Source organism: Clarias gariepinus, chromosome 15 (assembly GCF_024256425.1).
Source record: "Clarias gariepinus isolate MV-2021 ecotype Netherlands chromosome 15, CGAR_prim_01v2, whole genome shotgun sequence".
NCBI classification, from domain to species: domain Eukaryota; kingdom Metazoa; phylum Chordata; class Actinopteri; order Siluriformes; family Clariidae; genus Clarias; species Clarias gariepinus.
The window spans coordinates 23788848-23808211 of record NC_071114.1 but is presented as its reverse complement, the minus strand read 5'-3'; the positions used below and the strand labels follow the sequence as shown (position 1 = coordinate 23808211).

Genomic DNA, 19364 nt, shown 5'->3' with positions numbered 1-19364 from the left:
TTTTTGACTCAATGCCCAGTTGGAACCAGCAGGTTTTGGCTTCAGGACTTTAAACTAAAAAAGTTTTTAAAAAAGAAACTAATAGATTAGCACCTTAAGATGTGACTTGACCTAAATAATGAAGAAAAAAAAAACAGCCACTTTGATATTATCTAAAAACTGCTATTGCACTTAAAGTATTTTAAATAAAAAAAAAAAAAAACGTCACTCTGCTCCTGGCACAACATTTTATAACTGTGATTAAATATTGCCACAGCATCCTAGTGGTCAGAATGCAAATGTTCAGGAACTTATGACTTTTCATTGTGTATCACAGGTATACCTTAAATGTAGACTTTACATCTTTAAAATTTATTTAAAACACAGTAATACAAAAATTATCATATAAAATCACATACTGTATGAAAAACTGTTAAAAGACATGACCAAAATGGAACTATCCCTTTGTTCAGTGGTTCTTCCCTCCCACGTTTATGTATCATTTGTGATGAGACACTGTAAAAAACCCTTAGATTTAAAACACATATTAAACTGATCTTTACATATTAAATTGACCATTATATAAATATGTTGTTCACAGCCTTGCTTACATAATTATATGTTTTCTCAGGTGCATACAGTATATATACGCAGTTCACTTCCTGCTACAACATCAGTTTCCTACTTTCTTGGATGTAAAATGTTTTACTAGAAATATACTAGAAAGCATTTCTAGAACTGTGCAAGTCCATGCAAGATAAAAATATGTTTTTCAAAACTGGTTTGAGGAGTAATAAAATGTTTCTGGGCAGTAAAGTAAAAGCTTAAGTCCATCGATCGGTGTGATGCCAAGCTGTAGGGTAATGCCTGTGCAGAACTAGCTATGTTACTTCTGTTAGCCTGTAACACAGATCTGCGACAGCAGGGGGCTCCAGTTGCAACTTAACTCTTTTCCCACTGAAGAGCTGGTGACTTCATGGCAAAGTCATGTGAAACTGGACTCCTGAAATGGAAAAATGTGATAAGAGACGTTGTAAAAACCATTTCATTTGCAACAACAAATGGTGTGTTTCATGTGGGTGAGACAGAGGTGTGAGACAGGCGAACCTCTCTGGTTGCCCTGCTGTGATGCTGGGAACGTGGACGTTTCTGCTCGTGGATGTCTTGTAATCGAGTAATGAGGAACTTCTTGTCTTCTCCCTCCTGAACATGAGAATGCAATTAGTTTTTTTTTTTTTTTTAGTGTTCACTTTTTTCTGCACTAAATAGTCATGACCCATGGGTGGGGATATCCATGTTATCTACAATAGATCTAAATAGATTTGGCATCAATGTAAAATCACACTAAATCATATATGAGTTTGGTGGATTTCATTGAAGCCACAGAGATAAATCTGAATCATCAAGAATCTGATCATTCTTAATTGAATTGCTATACAGCTGAAATTTACACAGCTTACGTTTGTTCTTAAATTGCAAAAGGAAATCAAATGCTACCTGTGGGTGGTTTAGCATGTGGATTAGCATACGTAGGTAAACTAACACTTGTAAGGTTTAAAGTTTTTTTTTTTTTTCATTAATGGAAAAATCTGTCAGCTGGCTACAGTATTATTATTAGGCTTTTTTAAAATAGTAAGTTAATGTTATGGTCAGTTTTTGAGAACAAGTAGTTTTATTATAGAGTGTTCAGTGTTTACCAGTAGTTACTAGAACATGTAACTTTAGAGACAGCGATTAATTATATTCTATAAATTAAGACCAATATGTTTGTTTGTGGAAAGGTTATACAGGTGATTATCTTTTGGCCAGCGGTAGCTCAGTGGTTAAGGCATTGGACTACGGTTCGGAAGATCCCAGGTTCAAACCCCACAACCACCAAGTTGCCACTGTTGGGCCTTTGAGCAAGGCCCTTAACTGCTCAGATGAGTAATGAGTTAAAAAAATTTTTAAAGTGCCTAAATGTAAATTTTACTTTAACTGGGTTCTTTTCAGAAGTATGCCATCTTGGGAGACCAAGAACGCTGGAGAATGTTTTGGAGTCTCCATCAGCACCACATCATCAGTCAGGTCAGCACCAGCCCATGAGCAAGCTCAAGCCCATCTCTCAACCTTCAGACAGTTGAGAATAGGGTAGCTGAATGGTGTTTAGGTATCTAATGAAACAATATATATTGTTCCATTAGATACTGAGCAACTCCAGGAGTTGCAGACTTTGGCCAAACTTGTTGGACATCCACCACAAGAGAAGACTGATGTAGCTGGTAAGGAAAAACTTTTCCTGGCATTGGCCCGTTCTTGTAGCCCTTATATACAGCAAGCAACCAATTTTCCTTTCAAAATTTTCATCTCCTTTTTGACCGATTCTTTTCAATGGAAGATTGACACAATGCTGTGGCCTTTGTGTAACTCCTATATAAATTATACTGTTCTGTTCTGCTTCTCATGTACATATCAGATTTCTCAAATGTTTCTCAAAAGTATGTCTTTCTTTGTGTCTCAGTTATGTCTCTTTGTATCACCTAAGTGGGTTTTAGGAGAAATAGAAAAGAAAGTAGACCCTGTAATGAGAAGAAAAAGCTTATTCTGAGCAACAAAATTTTGCTATGGGATTTCAGTAAATAACAGGAAGTGTCTGTCACAAATATAATGGTGTTTTTATCACCCAGAGTGTCTAATGCATGCTTCATTAATTTTCCATACCAAACTCTGTATATGCAACCAGTAAAGTGTTTTAGTAAACTAAAGAAAACAGTGTGAAGAAACTGCCAATAGTTCATTGCCTCCTGATTTCTACCATAACCTAATATCTAAATAATTTAGCTTAAGGTAGCTCAGCAGACAAGAGACTACCCACGGAGACATTAAGTTTATCCTTTATTCATTACATATACTGCACAGTAAAATTTCTTATTCTTCTCACATCCCAGGTTTGTTACGAGGCTGAGGTCAGAGCTCAGGGTCAGCCACTATACAGCACCCCTTGAGAGACAGGGTCAGAGACCTTGCTCAAAGGCCCAACAGTGGAAACTTGAGTCGTAACAGGCTGAGCGACCTCTGCCCCAATAGCTTTCAAATTATTATTATTATTTTCTTTTACAACATGGGTTAAAAATTATATATAAGAACAGAAAAACGACGGTGTTTTTGTGCAGTAAGTTCAAAATATATCAGATCAGATACGGAAATAATCAAAAGTTGTGAAGCACCATTGTGAAATTGTCTTATCTATAACCACAAACTAAACATTTTCGTCTTGTCCATACCCATGAACATTACTTACTGTTCAGTATTAAAAATTATCTCACCATTCAGTCAGGGTTTTTTTGCTTATCCAGACATTTGGAAGAAAGGAATTTTATAAAAACCCATTTTCATGAAATGTAGGTACATGATTTATAAAACAAATCCTGATAACAAATTATCCTCCCCATGTCTTCTCAGAAGTTTTTCAATAAATGAACCTGATGTAAACCTCGTTAATTTTTTAGTATCTTTTAAAAAGGTTTTAGGCACACACTTACATTTTCAATCTGTTCCTGTAGCAGCTCAATAATCTTCCTCTGTCCATCCACCACTTGGCTGTGGAAATAGATAACTATTCTGGAGAAGAAAAACCAAATAGGTATATTAGTCATACTGTAGTCATGTTTTTAGCTTGTTTTTCTTCTATTGCACTGATCAGATTTATTTATCGAAGGTTTGTTAAATGAGAGAAGACAGGAAAGGTCTGACTTACATGAAGATTCCAGCAGTGAGAAAGAGGAAGAAAGGGTTCTCCACCAGGTATGAATGAACAAAAGGGAGCCAGGTCAGATGACTGTTATTAGTGGCCAGCTCTTTCACCCATACTTTTCCTGCTTGAAACATGGTGGCGAGGCCACGGAACGGCCCACAGTTCTCGGAGGGTCTGATCCTGCACCACAGGAACATGTCAGAACATGTGGAAGGAGGACGAAAGAAAGGAGGAAGTACAAATTTGATCACATGAGAACAAAGAATCAGAATTAGTAAATGACTCCTTAACTCACGTCCACATGGTATAGGTGACGCACACTGATGCACCCAGGAAAGATGGGAAGCAGAGGAGGGTAATGAAGAAGGTGGTCATCTGACTCGCCCTCCATGCCTTTCTGGGAGCCTGACAGTTCATCATCAGACTTGTCTACATGACAGAGTATGTAAAATGTTTACGGCTTATATTTTGGGCTATGAGAACCATTTCACTCCCTTTCTCGTTCAGATGACTAATTCTAGTCTGTGAAAACCTTATGGCTAAATATTCTAAACAAATGCAAAGCCAATCAGTTTGCATCATACGGCATTTCCTTTTATTTTAAATAACGAAAATCTTAAAATGAGAAACTTCCTTAATGACCTTAAAACACACTCAATGACGATGTAGTGTGATTTCCCTTTTATACCATGGTAATTTGCCAATATACAGTAAATGTCCACATTTGAATCCATTTAGAGTTACATTTAATGTTGTGGAGTCTCCATAAAACCAGTTTCTATTATCATTTATAACAGTAACAAACCTCTCCTGTTTTTTTCTTTCTTTCTTGAGGTTAATGAAGGTCAACAATAATTGTAATGCATTAAACTTCAGATGAATTAAAAAAAATGCCAATGCTCACCTTTTTCATGTAGAAAATCAGGAACAGCTTGATAACCTGCACTACAGGCAGGAGGGGTGAAAACAGAACTCCCAACCTGCACACAACCGAACAACACATTAGTCAATTTCTAAACCACAGACCGCATAATTTTAATGCCATTTTCAGACGGTGTGTCAGCTACATTAGGCTTATATTCAGAGCAGCAATCAGAGGTGCTTTTCTGTCCATGTTCTAGGAATGCCTGAGGAACATACCATAAAGTGAGAACAACATGGTTCATGACTCAATGACATATTGCAGTTTTTTTACGTGGCATGTGTGTGAATATATTTATTCACATATATAAATATATGTATTTATGTATTTGTGGAGGTAAACTGTTGCTGTTCTTCTATAATCCTACAGGTGGTGCTGAAAACTTCACACTGGCAGGGAACACAGGACCCTTTCTAGTACGAGCAACTTATTTGCTACATTAAAAAAATTTGATAAAATCTGGATATTTTTAAAACTGGTCACCTAGGTATTGTGATAATATATCAGGTGGTCTCTGGTGATACCTATTGCTACTGGTTATTGCTCTGGAGCATGTCAAATGTGACACTTCAGCAAAAATAGAAGAGGGCAAGACTTCAAATGGCATTGTACTTATTGTTTTGATTTGTTGTGTAAAGATGATAAATATGTTAACCATCTTTGAACATGCTATGTTGACTAGGCTGGAGAAATACACATACATAAAAGTACAAATATACATTTTACTAACAGCTACAAAACTGTAAAGTTCAGAATAATTGTGGGTGTATCCGATATTAGTCATAAGTCGCTGCTGGGCAGCATGGACAACCTTGATAATAACAATGAAAGACAGATTATAAATAAAAAAGCAGGGGAAAAAACATCACACTGATATTGTGTAACTTTGTGCCTTAACCGTGATTGCCGACTCTCACGAGACAAATAGGCAGCCACAGCTTCATAAACAAGCCAAAATTACTATAGTATATATATATATAAATAAATAAAAATAATGTACACACACACACACACACACACACAATAATCTCCTTTGATCAGTTGATATTGAAATGTCTATCTAAAGTGCTGTTTCTTAATTGGTGATTTCTGAGGCTGGTAACTCTAAATGAACTTCTCCTCTGCAGCAGAGGTGAGTTTTGGTCTTGCCTTTTTTGGGATGGTCTTGATGAGAGCCAGTTTCATCAAGGTGCTTGATGGGTTTTGCATATGCACTTGAAAAAACTGTTCTTGCAAGAACTATTTCAGAACAGCTGACTTTCACATCCTAAAATAACAACTTTTAGTGTTTTAGTGTTGTTACTTAATTACCTAATGTCGTATGTGTTATTTCATAGTTTTGAAATCTCCAGTATTGTCCTAGATTGTAGAAAAAAATTAAAAGGTGTGTCTAAACTTTCGACTAGTACGATTTTATTTATTTATTTGTTATTCTTTTTTTTTAAAGGAAAAATAAAATTGCAAAAAAGTTTGTGGGTTTCTTTTGTTTCGCTTATTTTGACGTAAACAGGACTGTGTAAGCTAATATGAGATATATATTAGTATAAGTGGATGTTGTGCTTGTTTTCCGCCACCTGCAAAAATGTATTACTAGCCTACATTATAAAAACAACAACAAAAAAATACCTTTTTCCTTTTCCTAATCTTTGTTCTATTTTTCCATACGTGAACATTTTTGTTGGCTGCATTTTTGAGTAATATGAAGCGACCGAGCTTAACATGGTCAATGATGTGATGTTTCTGAAGACCCATAACAGCTCGGGGGTGTGGGATCTCTATGGGCCCTGTGCAGGTCCACATGGGGTGTGTGGGAGGGCGTTACAGTGCTGATTAGTGCGAGGCTGTTTAGACAACGTCAAACAATGTGTTTGGGGTAAAGGAGACCATAAATGTAAAAAACAAAGTCGCTTGTTAGATTTTTCTCTTAAGCAACCATATTTAAACAGCAAGAGCCCAGCGATCATGAATATTTAAGCGGCTTCAAAGAAGAAGAAGAAGAAACCCAAAGTTGCGCATTATAAGCGGAACTGGCAAATATGGCCTCAACCCTTACCAAAAAACAGTTTTCTGTGCACTCAAATTCTCAAAATGTCTCCAGTGCATGCTCAAACTCTTCTTTGTGTTATCATAACAGTTTGAACACACTTTGGATCATAAATATCTCCATACAGAAATGCATTAGTGTTTAATCAATATTTTAATGGCAGGAATGGGATCAGGTTTTGTTTTGTGTGTACACAGTTTTGCTATTTATGACTTTATCGAAGCTTAACTTATCGCACAGAATTATGATTCAAGTGGCAATTTTCATCCCAAGCATTAAGCAAAGTGCAAACCACTAGAAGTATATACAGAACACACATCCAGAATGCAGCACTTAAGACACAGCACTTCAGTAAAATAAACTAAAATGAGTACTGAGAAAACGTCCGTCTTTCCATCCTGACAAATAATCAGTCAAGCCTTCCATCTTCATGTGACTTTATTTCACTAAGTGCCAAGGCACTATGGCATTATGAAGTGTGTGGTTTACCAAGCTAATGTCTGTCCATAAATGAGCTCGAGAACATTCCGGGCAATATCAAACACTGGCTTTCTTTCCCTCTTCAGAACCTTCTGTGAAAACAACCTAAAAGAGGAGATGATGTGAACAAGTCAATTTAAGCAAAATGTTGTACTGGAATACAAAATGCTACGATTTTTCTTTTTAGTCTTGCTTAGTATTTCATGTTTACGTGGTGCAGTATGGTTGAGAGCTCACCGCCACAGAAACTCCCCAAAGAAGGTATCGAGCATTGTGAAGATGAAGTCCATTAACAGGAATCTATACAGCTCCTGCCCCACAAAACTCTCCCAGCACTGACAAGAACATAAAACAGCATATAAACAAACACCCACATATATACACACACAGATACGTGTGCACACACACCATCGTCAAGCGTCGAAGTTTACGATCACGTGTAGTTAAACGTGTGCGGCTTCTGCCAAAACTTTGTGCCAGTGTTTGATTTGTCATGGCCACATTTTCCTATACGTATAACACTGTGCCTGCACCTCTGCTGGACGTCTTTAATAAATATTAGCAGTCGGTCTCATTTTATGCTTATAATACAGCACTGATGATATGTGACTATTTGTTTCTCTGCGCTATAGAATTTATTATGTAATGGCAGTGTTTCTAAAAGTAGCAAATAGTAGCGGAATCTCTTTCAACCCCGCCAAGGAATCTTAGGAGCAGGAAGTTGTTATTCCTGTGCAGGCGAGAGCCTGTGAAGAATGCAAGAGGAATAACGTGTGAACCATGACCGGTCACGCCCAACATAACACTACTGATACCGTTAAGTATTCGAAAGCGTTTCTCTATGATTTAAATAACAGACAGAACCACTATCAGAACTACTGGAATAGAAACTTAATCACAGTGTGTCATTTTATCGCAATTTGATAACAGATTGTCATGTTTCCACTAATAACATGGTACAGGAATAAAAAAATAAATAAAAAAAACAAGTGACTCTCACCAGTGATTTATTTTGGCCAGTTGCTACCTGACCCAGCCAGTGATGGCACAAAACTGCAAGCAGGCTCATTTTCAACATCAAGTTCCTGCCAAAAAGAGACATAAAATACATGAAAGAATATAATGAATGAATGTTTCAGCAGCCATTCTTTGATACAACTGTTATTTACAATAATTATTTTCGATACATATGAATAATGTATGCATGATTCCACCAACTCTAGCAAACAAATCAAATCAAATTCAAATTTTATTTGTCACATACACAGTCATACACACATTCAGTTTTGTTTTCTGGCAGTAAGAATTCCCACTTAATAGGAATTTGGAGTTAATGTGAACCCATTTGCCTGACGTGAAAACAGGTAATGCACTACACATTAGTTGATCCAGTGCTTAAAACTGTGATGACACAATAGTTTTGCTAGAGACTGGAAAAAATGGCGAGCTGATGTAGCAAATGACAATAAGATTATCTATGTTGTCTCACACATGGCATACAAGACGTGTTGTAATTTTCTAAGAAAAGTCCGTGTGACTTAAATCACACTTAACCTCAATGTCAGACTTAAGACTTGTATAGGTTTCACAATAATGAGAAACTTCCACGTTTTTTTGCAACCCACAACTTCTCAGAAAATACCCGAAAAAGGTGTAGATTTGTTTGAACAGTATGTCCTCTCTTATCAATGAGACATTTCTACTTGCAGAACTTAATGTTTTTGGGTTTTCAACTATTCAGATGTCTGGTATGTGTGAAAATCCCAAGAGATTTCTTGAGAACCCAGACAGTTTCTGAGGTTCTGTTGGGTTGTGAATTAAAACAGGATTAACTGAAGCTCCTGACCTGTGTCAGCATGACTTAACATATTTCACCGCTGTGACATAATTGGCTGACTCAAGAACTACATGAATGAACAGGCATCGATAATTAAAATAGCTGCGTTAAAATAATAAACTCTGCGAAAACACTGAGGCCGACATAAAAAATAAATAAATGAATAACTCAAGATATAAAATATCCCTGAATGCCCGTTTAAGTGTTTTTTTTCATAGAGTTTTAGATACTTCTTAAACAGGGAGAGTGTTGACTATCTATTTAATAGAAACCACGTTGATGAACATTTCACTATCTAGTTAGTGAGAATGTAGTGTTTTGGCTGTAGTTCTGGAACGGTACCTGAAAATGGCAATGTAGTTGTGTGTGCTCGGCGACTCGTAGTCTTCCATCCAGGCCACGACATTAAAGAAGCCGGGCAGGAGCAGATTAATGGATGACACAACCACGGGGAGAGCCAGCATTCTAGCTTCTTCCAGCAGTCCGGAACGGTCAGTACTGTTTATGTAACTCTGCAGATTAAGAAAAAGAGACCAACACAGATAGAACAACAACAGGAGTCTGAATTAAAAAAAAAAAAACATTCATAAAACTGCAAGTATCAGATGTCACCGAAGAGGCCAAACACGCACACACAACTTACACTGCTGTTCAAGAATTTGCTGTCGCTTATTACGAATAATGTAACATTCATGACGTTATGGAACAGGAAGCCAAGATTTCAGTTCAAAGCCACAATAACGAAACACTGTGCATAAGAGTCATCTGTACGTTATTCAGCTTCTACCATTTCTTACTGGAATTTAGCAGAAAACAGGAAAACAAATTGCCAACATCATCAGTGACGTCTTTTATTAGTATGTTAGTACGAAGGACTGAGCTTGTTAGGAATGGATTAAGCACACAAGCAATTTTCTTATGTATTTGTGTGTGTGTGTGTGTGTGTATGTTAGAGAGAGAGAAAGGGTTTCCCACCTTATGCACATATACACAGAAGTAGTAGACGCCGAGGGAACACACTCCAGTGCTCACGATGCATATGATCCAGGCAAGTGACTGGATGAGAAAAACTGGCACGCGCTGAAGTAAAGGAGACTTCACCTTCTCACGGTTCACCTCTGCTAAGAGCTCCTACAGACACCATGTAAAGTCAGCGACTGAGTGAGGTCCACGCCGGTTATTTTTGTGTGTACGAATAGAATTTATTGTACAAATCACAGTGTCCGAAGAATGACGCTGCTTACTTTGAGCTGAGTAGTGATGTTTTCAGATTGCAGTCCAACAGAGGATTTCTTACTGACTTTAAAATCCCAAGAACTAAAGACCTTTATGGCAAGTAAACCTTTGGACCGGTCAATTCGAAAACTCTGTCCAAATGACTTGGACATACTGTAAAGAGAGACATTAAAAGGCAGTGTATTCAGCTGTGTTTTATTCTACTATGGATGACATCATCAAGGACTCAGATTGTGATTAGATAAAGTAACCTGAAATTTTAATCACAAGATGCAGCTTAAATGTAAGATTAAATAACCAATGTCAAACATCATATGAACACAACTAAAATAAGACCATGGCCACTAAAGACATGTTTGTTTGAAATTTGCTTCTAGTTATTAAGTGTAAATACACTGGATTTTTGTCACACCAATCTGTATTTTGAAATTTCCACTTCAATCTGACCTGTACACGAGGATGATGCAGGTGATGAAGAATGCCACTCCGATGGTGAAGAAATAGGCCAGAGGCATATTATAGGATAGATGAGAGCTACAGATACTCTGGTTCCCATCACTGCAGGTCTTTATAAAAGTGTAGTTAATATAGTAGCCGTAGTACATCACAGAGTCTTTAAAATAACCCTGAGTGTGCGGGGATGTGTGAGAGAGCAAAAAAGAGAGGAGAAAGAACAGTAATTGGTTATGGTGTAGAATAATTCTATAGTGCATTAACCCTTATTGTCAGGTTAATACTTAACTCAGTGTTGATTTCTTGGAGCTTTAATCTGCAATGATTAAACCCCCAATACCTTACAGCTTAATCAAATACCCCAGGCTATCAAAAGATAACTAGTTAGAAAAATACTCTATTTACACTGCATTTAGCAGATGCCATTATAAATAAAATAATGTCTTATACCACCCTTAAACAGTAACGATGTCTACATGAAATAAAGGCATTTTGGCAGTTCTGAATATAGCTAACTGGTTTTTATTTTATTTTAGTGTCTCACAGTATAAAGTGTCTCAGTAAGGTTTTGGGTCTTAGTGACAGGATAAACAGCATTCTTCTAAAATTTGTAAAACTACTGTCATGTTTTGACAATAGAGATGAAAATCTAAAATATATGTTAAGCGTCAACCAGAGGTGTAATGCACATTATATGCATACTGGGTCTTACCGTCCCGGTGAGCACCTCCAGGCCGTAGAGCATAGATCTGGTTTGTTTTGGAAGCTGCACGGCTTGAGGAATCACTAGAAACAGCCCCATTATGAGGAAAAGGAATACATTAAAGAAGAAAAGCTTCCTGAGGAAGACGAAGTAGGAGAGGACACCAGTCCCGAAGCGGCCACTGACTGTCTTCAGAGCTGTCTGCCATAACTGCAGTGAGGAGACGAAGGACAGCCAGGTGTACCACCTTTGTTTCAGAGACTGGTAAGGACACAGAGAGACGGAAGTGAAAAATCATTGTCTTAAACTTCGACAATAATTGCCGCAGGATCAGCATTTCTGTTAAAACACTGCAATTTAACAAAACATAAACACAATGTTTATGATGATTACATTTACAAAATGATTATGTTAAAATAAAAAGATGGCAATTATCAATTTAATATGGAGCTGCAATTTACACCAGACGCAAGACACACGTCAATTTGGGCTGCTTGGGCAAAATTTATTTCTTGAGCTGTGTTAGTAAATATATATGGCAAATGCCTATCGTAACATCAATTTATCAATAAAATGGGTTTAACATTTCATTAATCTAGTCATATTTTTATCAAGGTATTCATAATTTGTGTGCTGCTGTAGGTTTGACAACATGATGAAATATAGGCATGAGTGAGTGAGTCATTTTATGTAGTGCAAAGCAGAATGAAGAATTAGACTTACAATGACAAAACAATCTCTGAGGTGGCTGCAGCACGGGACTTGGTCGAGGTAGGTAGACCGGCCAGAGTTGGCCAAATGGCTGTGTGGGGAAAAGACAGCATGATTATATTACACGCAGCATAGTGCAGCATACCCACACAAATGGCACTACATTACTGTGAGTTACTGTGAGTCACTGTGCACCGTACACATTTAGATTAATATTTTTGAGTGGTGGCGCAAATACTTAAAAGTTTTCAAAGTTACTGATCAGAAGATCAAGGGTTCAAGCCTCAGCACTGAGTAACTGCCACTGATGGGCCCTTGAGCCGATCCCTTGACTATTTCTGACTCTGGACTTTGACCCAGTTTCCTAACAAGCTGGGGTATGCAAAGAAAAGAATTTCTCTTATTGTGCTATGAAGTACAGTACTGTGCAAAAGTCTTGCACATAAATGCAGTTGAGCAAGGATGTCTTCAAGAACAAAAAAAAATAATAATAATAAGAGGCCAAGTAAACAGTAAGGTCAGTATTTGGTATGATGATGCTTTGAGGACCCATAAGTCTAAGATACAATTTGTGCAGTTTTAAGGAAGTTTCCTCTGACGAGCATCATGCAGAACCACCCACAGCTCTTCCGAGAACTTTGACTGTTGCCCCGATTCTTTTTTGCATGCAAAACCCAGCAGCTTCCATTTTGTTATTTTGTCTGAAAAGTGGTTGTTCATATAACGTGAAGTTTCTTTTCTGGCATACAAATCTTTTTCTTTTACTTTTGTAATGGAATACTGATGTTTGAAAATCAAAAATGTTTTTTGTATTAACTTAATAATTAATAATTAAAAAATGTAAAATATATTTTTTATTTTAGTTCGTATTTAAAAAAACACAGCATTCCTAAGACAGTATATGTGACAACTAAAAGCTACTTCTTAAACTTCTTCATGTGTTACTGTAGTTAATAAATAATAAATCTTCATATATAATTCATCCCTTTGGAGGGGAGACTATTTTTAGGTGGAAGAACATGTGGTTAGACATTAGAACATGTAGTTACTAATGTTATGGTTACAGTAAACAGAACCCTTTCTTCTTATTTGTAGGGATCCATTGAAGAAAAAAAAAAAAAAAAAAAAAAAGGATTGCTCCAGTATGGGAAAGTTTATCAAGTTTAACGTCTATTTCACCTGAAAGCATGTATTCATAGAGTGTAACTTCTTTTATTATATTTTAACCATTTTGTTGATAGAATTCAGGAACTCCTTTCAGAGATCCATTCCATCAGAGTTCTATATCAGTAGGGTAGGTTTAAAAAAGAAAAAAAAAAAAAAAAAAAAGAGATGCATGCTTTATGTGTTACCCACAACGCATCTAGACAACAAGTAACACCCTGTTCATTTTTAATGTGCAGATGTGTGAATTAATTTCTGAAGCAATTAATCCATTTTATCTGTAATAATTACTTTTTACAAGTAAGAGCTTGTTTTGAGATATTATCGTTGCACGTAATGGATTACACCCTTAGTCTAGATGTAGAACGTTCTGTTCATCACCACTAAAATAAGCAGTGAAGCTCTGTACTAGTACTACGTATTATTGAAATATAAGGAGTAAAAAAACAACAGAGACAATGTATTAGCATGTGCTGTATGGAAGTGTTTACCTGAGTTTCCGCCTCTCTTCCAAGTTCAAGGGAATAGCTTTTATCATGCGCACGCGATCACCCGCAGACAGGTTCTGCAAGTTATTTACCAGCCGCTCCCTCTTATTCTCTGCTCACAAACACATGTCATACAAATTATTCTGCTAATAACTGGCTGAATCTTCACATATTTGATCACTTAGTGCTCTCTTTCTACATATATACAGTAGATACACATCAATGCAAAACTAGGTCTCCTCACCTTCCCTGTCGAAGTTCTCAGAGTTGCTGTCAACACGATAGCCACAGATGCTGGGCCGGGCGGAGCGAGAGAAAGAGCGGATTGAGGGTCGGCTTTGTCTGTGCCTGCACATCTGCATGGTGCGGGAATAACATTGGGAAAGGATGGCGCCTCGACTGCGTCCTGGGATGCAAAAAGACTAAGGTTTGGTTTTGTTCATACAGCAGGGTTAAAATATTTGCACAGGTTGCTATAGTAACACATGTACTAAATAGTGTGGCAGGTGGACAGGATTAAGAGCAAGTACACACAGGGACAAGTTTTTTGGGGTGATCTAGAAGGATCATGACTAACACAGCACACCCAAGCTCCATGCCCCAGGTTTAATTACATTTTCTCAGCCCTTTTTTTTTTAACTCTCTGAGTAGTGAGCTGAACCGGTGTGTATGGGTGGAGCAGGGCTGAACGCGAGCAGAATGGATGTTGAGTATCATGACTTTGTTTGTTTAAAAAGTTTTATTACAGATGTTGACTGTGCCAAGAGGCAAAACCACAAAAACCACTGACTGCTGATAGTGAGTGAGTTAAAAGTTAAAATTTTCACTGTGGATTCCTAGTTCTGACAATGAATACATGCAACTATCAGACAATATAAACACCATAAAGAGTCTAGTACTGTGAAATGTCAATCATAGAGGCTAGTTACAGTGACAACAAAAAAGTAATTCATCACTCGCTTACTCATCTTCTATACCGCTTTATCCTGTATTCAGAGTCGTGGGGACCTGGAGCCTATCCCAGGAGGCTTAGGGCACAAGGCGGAGTACGCCCTGGACAGGGTGCCAATCCATCGCAGGGCACACACACTCACACTCTCATTCACACACTACGGGCAATTTGAAAACGCCAATTAGCACAACCAGCATATCTTTGGACTGTGGGAGGAAACTGGAGTACCCGGAGGAAACCCACCAAGCATGGGGAGAACATGCAAACTCAATGCACACAGAGACGGGAATCAAGCCTGGCCGGGAATCGAACCCAGACCCTGGAGGTGCAAGGTGACAGAGCTATTACAGACAATAGGAGAAGTCATTTACAGTCATCAAAGTTTCGTGGGAGGCTGATAAAATAATATATGGTTGATATAAAATAAGACACAGTGTTCATAGAGCATAAACATCCCTGGCCCCATATAAACGTGTTATTTACAGATCTGGTTACAGGTAGACTGTCTAGTGAAGACAGCAGAAATTCACTTTGTTGCCTATAAAACAAACTTCTATTTAGTAAATATAAAAGAATAGATCCATTACCGAGATGTAGTTGATCAGCTAACATAATGTATGTCATATTTACATCTTTAGTTTTGTAAGGTTCCAACCTGCTGCTTTTAAAATCTTTTCTTGCATTTATTATATCCTGTATGTGGCTAGCACACACACACACTAACCAATGGTGCGGCTGGGCATTGAGGAAAGAACCCTGAGTGTGTCTGAGGACCAGCGCTCTTCCACCAACGGTTCAGTCGCGCCCCCCTGCTCATCAAGAGCAAAGGGTAAGAAATCTGAAACACGTGCAGAGACAAACAGCCATTAGAGCACAAAACAGCAAAAGACCCAATGTATATTGCTTACTCTTGTAAAATTAAAGAGCTTAGGATGCCATTTGGATTTGCATTAGTTTTACATGGCGAGGTACTAACATTGAAGTGATTAGCATACATCTTTATTAAATTTCTACATAAAACATCAATTATATTAGTAATATACATCAAATAGACTTTTTTTGCAGTTATTGATGGTTGTGAAACTAGGCACCTGGCTCTCATGTGAAACTGGGCTATTTTTGGTAATCTGTGCAACAGACACACATCTATTAGATTTGGCCAGTCAATAGTTTTGTCCATTTGTCCATAGGATATATTTTATAAATTTTGGGACCATGGCTCAGATGCATCTTAAAGATAAGTATATCTAAGTACATTCAAGTCTGTCTGTCTGTCTGTCTGTGAAACAATTTACTGGATAGACTTGGATATACTTCTGCAACATCACAATGTAATTTCACACTCGCCAAAATAAATACTTCTTATACATAGATGGATGGATGGATGGATGGATATATATATATATTAAAGTTGAAAGCATTTAAACAGGATTACTGTATTATTTTTGCTTTGTACAAGAAAAGAAAAGAAACCATTTAAAAGCTAAGGCACTAAAAAAGATTTGAGCTCTTAGATAGTATTTAACAAGGTCTCGGACCTTAATGCGCTTGTTAGAAGTATGCCAGTCTCATAATGTTAGGAAAGGCCAGATGCAAATACATTACAACCTTATTTATAAATAATGAAGATAAATAAAACTAATACAGTAATCTTGCTTAAATGGTTTCAGCTTTAACATTAAGTCTGTAGGAGGTCAGATCATATTGTACTCACTTAACTAAAATTCAGTGTTACGACAGCATGTTGTGTGAAACTCTGTGTGTGTGTATGTGTGTGTGTGTGTGTACCATCGGATTCTTCCTGAAGAGGGTTCATCTCTATCGCCTCTTGATAACTATTTAGATCTTGGGTCTGTTCTTCAATAAGCCGAGTGAAGGAGTCATGAACCACATCCTCATCTGCAGGGCTTCTAAAAAAGTTAAAACAGACGAATACCGGTAAGGGGTGGGTAATATTGTCAAAGTTTCATATCCTCCCAACTTCATTGGCCGTATAGAGGATATCCTTGTACCATCCTCATATGAGGGCTGTTATGATTGGTGGTATAATTATAAATGGTATAATTATTTTGCCAAATGTACTCCAGGTCTAAGACATTACTATGATTATATTTATAGTTATCAGCTTTGAATAAAGAGAAACAGTCAGTAGAAATTGCAATGTACAAAACAGTAGAGGTCAGGTTTAAAAGGATACTGCAATCCTTTGAAATCATAGAATTTTACACATTATGTATGAAATTATAGTTTAATTAAAGAGAGAATTCTACTCGAAATGAAGGAGCCGTTGGTCTTTAGTGTGAAGGGTAAATCTCTTTATGAGATAAATGTCACCACTGTGGAATGAATTGAACAAAGACAAACTTGGCTGAAAGTGGCTGAACTTGAGTTGAGAGCACAGCTTTGTAAAATCTCTTCCTGTGAATCAAAAGCTCATGGTTGATGGGTGGTACCAGATAAACACTAGCGATCCATCCCCATATCAAAAGACCAAAACAAAAGGGCCTCACTCGCACATGATGTGACTGGTCACATGCTCAGTGCCTCAGCTGTGGCACAAACAAACAGCTAAAACAAAGGGGCTTCTCTGCTGTATAGACTCTTGTGTACAAAGAACAGGAAAGCTTGAAAGCATGACATTTTGACCAGCTCAATAAAAAGAAGCAGAGAGGAAACGCACCACAAGCACGCCTTCATGGCCTAAGACGTAAATGACACAGGAAGACATGAGAGGGTGCGAAAGTGCAAAGGTGGCAGCAAGAGAAGTGTTAGACAGAAAGACAGTAAGAGTGTACTACGTTTTTTATGAGTAAACAATACGTACTCTGGTCCTGCCTCCATGAAGTGGTCATCTATGTCGAAGCTCACACCACGATGCGCCATCTTTACTGTAGTCTGAGGGTCCTGCCTCAACTAGTCATGCAAAGTCCACAGACACAGACGAGCACTTGCTCCTACCTCCTGTCATTCGGCTCCATCAGCTCTGGAAGTGAATAAAAAACGCAGAGAGAGAGAGAGCAAAAAGTGGCTTAGTCTCATTAAGCACTTCATCATGTTTCAACATGTCTGTTGCCTGTCTCCTAATATGGAAATACCTATACACACTCGTTCCAAAGGGAACATGAATGAACACGATGTGTCATCACCAAAATCCACATACACCAGCTATGTTCTAGGCTAAATTCTAAAAAGAAAAAAAAGAAAAAAACAGGGACAACATTTTCACATCTCTAAATGCTTTATGGATCCAATCTTATTCATCCCTATTTTTTTTTATCTCTGCTATTTTTGGTTTGACAGTAAAGTGAAATTTGTTGTGTACGCGGCACTAAGGAAACCCTGATTAAGCAACAAATCAAGAGTGACAACTCATTTAGATCAAACTAAGAGTAGCAAATTGTATAGATTCGACGATGATAATATACAGTACCAGTCAAACGTCCGGCATACCTACTGTACCAATTCAATGTTTACTTTTTTTGCTTAGTTTGTTCATTTTCTACATTCTAGAACGAAAGAAAGATTGCAAAAATATGAATGACACATATGACATTAGGTAATTAAGTAACAATTATTTTATCATTTGTTATTTTAAGATGATCAGCTGTTTAAGGTCAGCTGTTCTGTTACAGATCTTGCAAGAACAGTATCGTCAAATGCTTTTGAAAAATACGTCAAGCACCACGATGAAACTGGCCCTCATGAAGACCATCGTCAAAAAGCAAGACCAAACCTTACCTGTGCTGCAGAAGAAAAGTTCATTTAGAGTTACCAGCCTCAAAAATCACCAATTAACAAACAGCACCTCGGATTAGAGGCGATATAAAGGCTTTACAAAGCATGAGTAGCAGACACATCTCATCTTACTCTTCAAATGAGATTATTGCATATTTTGAATACCATCAGCATTGTTTTACAGTGTAAAAAGAAATAAAAATCATGAAAAGACCACTGAATTAAAAGGTGAGTACCAGAAGGAAACCTACCAAGCAGAGTTAGACCATGCAAACTTCATGCACACAGACTTGAGACAGTAATCGAACCCTCGACCCTGGAGGCCACAGTGTTAACCACTATGCCAGGTCTGCCAAATGCCCAAATGTGAATGTAAACATAAATGCCACTGTGCTGCCTTGTGTGTTTGTGTCTCCACACAAAATATGAAAAAAAAAAAATGCAGTCCCCCCCCCCCTTTTTTTTTTTTATCTGTATAGAACACTGCGCTTAAACACAGGCTGCTTAAACAAGACTCATAGGAGCTAGTGACAGTGTCTTGCTATTTCACAATGATATCCCCAGTGTTAACCTGTTAAACAATATAAAACATGTACATTTATGCCATTTAACCCTCAGAGACTTGCATTTATCTCATTATACATCTGAGCACCTGTGGGTTGAGGGTAGCTTGCTTGTGTTTGAACCCATGACGGTCCAATCAGCAGGCCGACCGCTGGGTTACCACTGCCATGCAAGTTAAAATGCAAGTGATGCGGAGCTGAATCTCCTGGTCTGTCCGTTTCTGAAAAGCTAAATAAGGCAACATTAGCCGAATTAGCACGCTGGTTAGGTAATGTTTTCATGTAAAAGGGACCTTTCGAGAAAACCCTTCAGATTTGCAGTTGTCTGCACCTGTGTGTATTTTCATGCATGCTCTGTGCATAT

The 19364-nt window shown here is 37.6% G+C and overlaps 1 protein-coding gene across 3 annotated transcripts in view; it reads right to left on the bottom strand.

Annotated features, from left to right (window-relative positions):
* Positions 1–200: 200 nt before the first annotated feature.
* The window catches only part of tmc6b (transmembrane channel-like 6b), a 33227-nt gene continuing 14063 nt past the window's right edge, over positions 201–19364 (bottom strand). For 2 of the 3 annotated variants that reach the window (XM_053513016.1, XM_053513015.1), the window contains exons 2-21: positions 17527–17685; positions 16491–16612; positions 15427–15540; positions 13995–14156; positions 13754–13865; positions 12111–12189; positions 11397–11648; positions 10679–10857; positions 10240–10384; positions 9971–10126; positions 9338–9507; positions 8159–8243; positions 7396–7493; positions 7168–7263; positions 4617–4692; positions 4008–4141; positions 3716–3892; positions 3501–3579; positions 1087–1182; positions 201–982 (exon numbers count right to left, since the gene is read on the bottom strand). In XM_053513016.1, coding sequence (XP_053368991.1) covers positions 965–982; positions 1087–1182; positions 3501–3579; positions 3716–3892; positions 4008–4141; positions 4617–4692; positions 7168–7263; positions 7396–7493; positions 8159–8243; positions 9338–9507; positions 9971–10126; positions 10240–10384; positions 10679–10857; positions 11397–11648; positions 12111–12189; positions 13754–13865; positions 13995–14156; positions 15427–15540; positions 16491–16612; positions 17527–17585 — 2409 coding nt within the window. In that variant the 5' untranslated portion in view covers positions 17586–17685 and the 3' untranslated portion in view covers positions 201–964. The remainder of the gene's footprint in view (positions 983–1086; positions 1183–3500; positions 3580–3715; positions 3893–4007; positions 4142–4616; positions 4693–7167; positions 7264–7395; positions 7494–8158; positions 8244–9337; positions 9508–9970; positions 10127–10239; positions 10385–10678; positions 10858–11396; positions 11649–12110; positions 12190–13753; positions 13866–13994; positions 14157–15426; positions 15541–16490; positions 16613–17526; positions 17686–19364) is intronic. The other variant, XM_053513017.1, reaches the window with a different exon arrangement.